The sequence below is a fragment of the Tenrec ecaudatus genome, chromosome 17, assembly GCF_050624435.1.
Source record: "Tenrec ecaudatus isolate mTenEca1 chromosome 17, mTenEca1.hap1, whole genome shotgun sequence".
Classification (NCBI taxonomy): Eukaryota; Metazoa; Chordata; class Mammalia; order Afrosoricida; family Tenrecidae; genus Tenrec; species Tenrec ecaudatus.
In genome coordinates, this window is record NC_134546.1 from 19,666,607 (window position 1) to 19,672,606 (window position 6,000).

The 6,000-nt window shown below is 54.8% G+C and overlaps 1 protein-coding gene across 1 annotated transcript in view; it reads left to right on the plus strand.

Annotated features, from left to right (window-relative positions):
* Nucleotides 1-5,629, plus strand: part of LOC142431031 (phospholipase B1, membrane-associated-like) — a 95,112-nt gene extending 89,483 nt beyond the window's left edge. The window contains 8 exon segments of the mRNA XM_075536065.1: nt 1,024-1,128; nt 1,244-1,339; nt 1,464-1,535; nt 2,442-2,477; nt 3,267-3,327; nt 4,120-4,178; nt 5,245-5,318; nt 5,545-5,629. Of these exon segments, the coding sequence (XP_075392180.1) occupies nt 1,024-1,128; nt 1,244-1,339; nt 1,464-1,535; nt 2,442-2,477; nt 3,267-3,327; nt 4,120-4,178; nt 5,245-5,318; nt 5,545-5,629 (588 nt within the window).
* Nucleotides 5,630-6,000: the final 371 nt, after the last annotated feature.

Genomic DNA, 6,000 nt, shown 5'->3' on the forward strand with positions numbered 1-6,000 from the left:
TATGTATATGTATATATAAAATCGAGAGCATGAGAGATAAAAGAGATTTGCAATAATGGAGTCAGACACGTTTCATAGTAGCATTGCTCACCTCAGCCCCGCTTGATGGTCCATGTGGAGGGAGAGGGAAGGAGGAGAAGGGGAAAGGGAAACCGGGGAGCAGAGGGAGCAGAGGAGAGAGGGGGGAGAGACCAGCGAGAAAGGCCTCTATTGCTAACCCAGGCTTACATACCTTTGGGGGTGTGCAAGCCCACTGATTACAGATAAACACATACATCACAGAAAGGGGTTGCACTATAGGTTATACAGCAATGAGAAGGGGTGGTCTAGGGACATACACGCAATAGGAAGAGGAGGCATTGGGGGTATACATGAGACAAGATGGGCGGACCCTAGATTTAGGATGGCAGCTTCACTTTGACCTGTTCTCTGGATCTCCATAGGAACCATTATCAGTAGGGTGTAAACCCCACCTACAGGGATGAAATACGTGACTACAGGCCTGTCCACTGTCCTTAACAGCAGGGAGCAGGGCCCACTCCAGTCTGGCAACTAATCACCCTCAGGGAGGATGCCTGCCAGCATTTGACCTCCCCCCACAGGGAGGAGACATAATTTAAAGTGTAATACTTATCCAGAATATCATTTAATCACATGATTGCCCCTCACCGATGTAATCACAAGGGCTTTAAAGAAGCTCACGTTTGTTATATACATGAGTGTGTGTGTGTGTGTGTGTGTGTGTGTGTGTGTGTGTGTATCAACTATCTGGATCCCAATCACTTGAAGTTTGGCTGAAGATTCATGCCATCAAAGACCAGACTCTCCGTCCTGTGCCTGAGAAAGAACCCGGGATGGAGCGCGTGGAAAGAGCCCACCAAGGCAAAGCGGAACAAGCCCCCGATTCCACTCAGCCACGTGTCCAGTCCTTGGAGCCCCACAGCTGCAGTCCTCCCCTCTGTCCCTGCCTCTGTGTCCTCGTCCCTGCACCTGCGCCCTGACCTGTCCCTTTGCCTCCCTCAGGAGGAGACCCACCTGCTGGTGGAGAGCGGGCGGTACGACACCAAGGAAGACTTCACGGTGGTGGTGCAGCCCTTCCTGGAAAACGTGGCCATGCCCAAGACCGCGGTAAAGAAAGAAAAGCCTGGCGGGAGCCCAGAGCCCCCAGCGGTGTCACAAGACCATGTGTGTTATCCCACACCTCGGTGACACCCCGCTCCCCCCTTTTCTGCCCTGTGACCAGGAGGGGTCGCCAGACACTTCTTTCTTTGCCCCTGACTGCTTCCACTTCAGTGCCAAGGCTCATGCCCGCGCTGCCAGCGGCCTGTGGAACAACATGGTGAGAACCATGCAAATCAATCCCATCTCCTCTGTCCCTCCCTCCCTGGCCCACAGCGCCCTGCACCTGACTTTCAGCTCCTGCCTCCTCGGCCTCACTCCCTTCCCCCTGCTTCTTGGTTCAGCTGGAGCCCATCAACCAGAAGACCTCATGGCACGAGTTTGAAATCAAGTCCAACCTCACGTGTCCGGATAAGGTAGCGCGAAGCCTCCCTGTGGCAGACCACCTCGAGCTTCTTTCCCAGGGTCCCTCTCTCTGCAAGTCTGCTGGGCTCACTGCACCCCAGGCTCTAACCCCAGCCCCGCTCCGCCCTGACTCCCCTCAGCCTCTGTGTCACAGGGAGCCCCGGGCTGGACGTCGCTCTTTCAGGGCAGGGAGGCAACAAGGCCACAGCCTCCAGCTCCACACTGAAGGCTTCCTGAGACAGGAGAAGGCTCTGTGTTCCCGTAGCCCCTGCCTCCCTGGGAGCATGGGCGCATCCAGAGCCGGGCCCAGAAGGAGATCCCACTGGGTGCGGAGGGGAGCCAGTGAGCAGAGGAGGGGTTGGAGTGGGGGCGTTGCTAGGACACAAACCTGGAAGGGGGAGAACGTGACCCCACTTGTCAGGTTCTGGGGGCTGTGCGGCTGCCACTTTCTGCTCTATAAAGTCCTCTGTGACCCCAGAGGGGCCTGGGCCTGACACTGGGAACCACTCTGCCAGGCTTGTGTGGAGTTGAGCCCTCATCTCTGGACAAGAAGGAGCCCACACAACCTGGGGTGGGGAGAGAGACAGGGGAGCAGAGACCAGGCAGCAGTGGAGCCCTGGGCTTCATCAGCAGAAAGTGGGTGTGCTGTTAGGACAGGGCCAGAGAAGAACCAGAGGTGACAGGGGGTCCCCAACGGGCAGAATCAGCCCGTGTGTTCCTGAGGAGCCCTGCTGGGCTCTGGCTGCTGAGAAGGCACCAGTGTGTCTTGGAGGGTCTGGCCTTGGGGGTATGGGGCAAGGGAGGCCGAGGCTATTCTAGGACAGGGTCAGTGCATGTCGAAGGCTGGGGAACAGTATGGGGAATGTGCTGGATTTCCAAGTGTCTCACCCCACCCACCCACCCCTGCCTTCTCACAGGCCTGGCCGTTTTTTAGCACCTACAAGAACCTGAAGGTATGGCATGTGGCTCCCTCCATGCGCACTGGGGAATGTGGTGGCCAGCCCTGGGCGGGAAGGTCCCAGCAGGGCATGAGAGAAAGAGAGTCCCTGAGGGGCTCTCCTAAGGGGCTCTCCCCACCACCACTCTGTTGTAAAGGCTGTCCATTAGACTTAAGCTACTAGGTAGAGAGCAAACTCCATTGTTGGAGGCTGGGATTGGGGTCAGTTGAATCAAAGCTTCAGAGCAGACACGTGAGGAAATGTAGCTAACGATGTACTTTACAAAGCTGAGTGTGTTCGTTAAGGAACAAGGGAATCGGGGTCGTGATGGCATTGGGTGATGGAGGGGTCCCAATTAGATCCAACTTCAACCTGACTGATACTTAGGAGAAGCCTGCTTGCCCAGTGGTTACAACACTGGGCTGTCAACCAAAAAGTTAGTGGTTCAAGCCCACCAGGCGCTGTGTGGCAGGCAGTGGGGGCAGTGTGCTTCGATAAAGATTTACTGTTTTAGAAACATTACCGGAGGGGTGGGGGGGAGTGTCAACTCTACTTAGAGGACTTCTAAATTGGAATCAACTTGATGGCCATGGGTTGGGTTTTTTTTTTTTTTTGTTTCTTTTGATTTTTAGGTTTAGAATATTCAAAAAAAAAACACCTAGGGAGCTTTTTGAAAATGCCTTTTTTAGAGGTGGGAACCTGGCATCTGTGTGATTTTAAGCTCCCTGGATAAGCCTGATGTCCAGCAACCCTCTCTGCCCCCTTTAACCCTGAGATTTGGGGGGGTTGATTCTACACCCATAGTCTCATGGAACCCTGGTACCGTGCATGGACAGAGCACCCTCGCCCTTTCCTCCCACCTCAGGTAAGCCCCTTATGACAGACCAGGAGTTCTTCAATAAGACTTAATATGCAAATTATAGGATACAATTAGTCCCTGTGCGGGCTTCCTACCTAGGGTGGTCTCCTGGGACAAGTCCCCCTCTCCCCTGCAGCCTTAGCAGGTCCAGCAGGCCCCAGTGCTCAGGCCCAGGAGCTGCGGGCAGCCCCCCTGCCTCCACCTGTTGGAGCCCCACAGTGCAGGGCCCACCTCCCACGGAGCTGCTTTTGTGGCCCAGGGTCTGCGGTCTCAGGCCCAGAGTCCTGGTCAGCAGGGGTGCCTGGAAAATCCCCTGGGCCCTTCAGGGGAGGCTTGGAGGCAGGGAAGGCCCGACAGACGACTCCCCAGGTTCTTGCTGGGAATCTGCATCCAGCTCTGACTGGCTCCACCCCCCATGGTCCAGTGTCCATCTGCACTTGACCACAGCTGGCCCACATGACTGCGAGGCGCCAAAGTGGTGGGACCCTAGCGTTCCCTGGACTGAGGAGGACCCTTCCGTGGCTCCCTTCTCTTTCCTCTAGTACTGACTTGTCTCCCCAGTTCTCCTCCTCTCTCCACCTCCTCTCTCCTTCCCCCAGCCCACTTTGCTCGGCCCTCTCCTCCCCTATGCAGGCCTGGAATCAGTTGATGGTCTCTCTGATGCCCCCATCTATCTCCACACAACCACTGCCCTCCTGTGCCCCGAGTCTCCCCCTGCATGGCCCAAACACACCCTCGGCTCTCATTTCCGTTCTTGCTCCAACCGGAAGAGCCACGTGTGTCCTCTTGTCTTTCCAGTGCATGCCCTGAGACCTGCAGACGTTCAAGTGGTGGCTGCTCTCGGCGATTCTCTCACGGTGAGGACTCCTGGGCTCTGGTCTGGGTGGCGGTGGCTGGACCAGGTTCTGTGGCCTGCCGTGGACAGCAGAAGGCACTGTCCACCTATTCTGGTGGGCGTGTGTGTGTGTGTGTGTGTGTGTGTGTGTGCAAGATGTCAGGGTGGTGGGGCAGGCAAACAACCTCGTCTGCATGGCTTCTAAGGCCTCGGCCACCTCCCCTAAGAAATTACAGGCAGGTCTTTCAGACTGCCTCCTGCCACCTTCTCGCTTCATATTTTGAAGCCAAATGGTTCTTTAAAGGAATAACCGTTGGGTCAGACATATAACATGGGGAGAAAATAAAGTTCAGCAGCTCCCTCCCCCCACACCCCATGATTAGTCTTTTGCCACTGTTGAGCAGTTCTTAAGAGGGACTTGCCTAAGGGTGCCATCTGGCCAGCAATGTTTAAAACGTGTAGCACGGAGTGATTTTTCAACATTAAGAGTGGGCCTTTGTTGCTGAGGGAGCCACGTTTGCTTGGTGCTGAGCCACGCTTGTGCATTGCCTCTCCTATTCTCCTCCAAAGGATTCCTGCTTGCAGTACGTTAAGTCTTGGGCTGCTAACTCACAGGTCAGCTTTTCAAACCCACCAGCTGCTCCTTGGGAGAGCAGCGAGGCAGTCGGCTTCATAAAGGATTGTGGCCTTGGAAAATCTACTCTGTTCTGTAAGATCACTATGAGTTGGAATTGGCTCAACAGCAGTGTTTTTAAGCCGCCTCAGAAGGCACAGTAAAGTGGAATCCACCAGTTTCACGTTACAGATGAAGGCTGATGGTTAGACAGGCTCAGTCATGCCTTCCCCCCAGGCAGGGGCCCATCCTCCCATCTTAAGGAGGTAGCTGAAATTTAGCCAAGTGAAGGGCCTAGCTTGTAGGGACCTGGTGGGGGTGGGTGGGTGGGCTTAGTCCTAGATGCAGGCCCAGCTCCCGGCTCTCTAGACACCAGGGGAAGAACATCAGTGTCCACCTCTTCAGAAGCCCTGCCTATTAACAGCTTCCCTCTTCTCTGGTCTGCTAATTTTTGGATTTTGGTCTGCTTTCAAAGGCTGGCAGTGGAATTGCCACCAAAGAAGGCGAACCTTTAAATGACACCAAACAGTATCGGGGACTGTCATTCAGGTAATGTTTACCTTGGACTTTCCTCTGTGCCCACACCCCATGCTCGCTACAGAGACTGTTTGTCCCTGTGCACACGGATACCAGAGAGCAAGGGCCAGGTCTGGAAGGGGCCAACCGAAGAAAAACCTACGTCTTTCTGCAAAACGTGCAATTCAGTTATTGTTGGTAGTGGGGGGGGTAGGAGGGGGTTATTTTATTGTTGGTAAATTGTTTTTTCTTAATTAAGCAAAGAAAGTAAACCAAGGTTCTGATCAGACTCCCGGGCCAACAAACCCAACACTAAATGCACCAGAAAAGCACCAAATCCCTGAGCTTCCAGCCCGTGTCTGTGCAGTCCGTGATGTCCTCCTGCTCTGTTTACTGTCTCCAGGCCTCTATTCATGTCTCTCTGCACTCACTACACACACACACACACACACACACACACACCACCAACACCACCACCACCACCCCCCCACCCCTGTCCAGGGAATCCCTGAAACCCACTACCCACTGCAGAAGGAAATAGCTTCACATCAACAGGCACGACTGAGCCCACCCTAGCTGCCCCACCTTGGGGCGGGGGAGGGAGCGTACATCTCAAGGGAGATAGGGCAGGGAAAGGTGTGGAAAGCCAGAGGTAAGTCCTGATGTTCAGTTGGCAAGTATTGCTAAAGGACTGCAGAAGAATAGCCCACCCTGG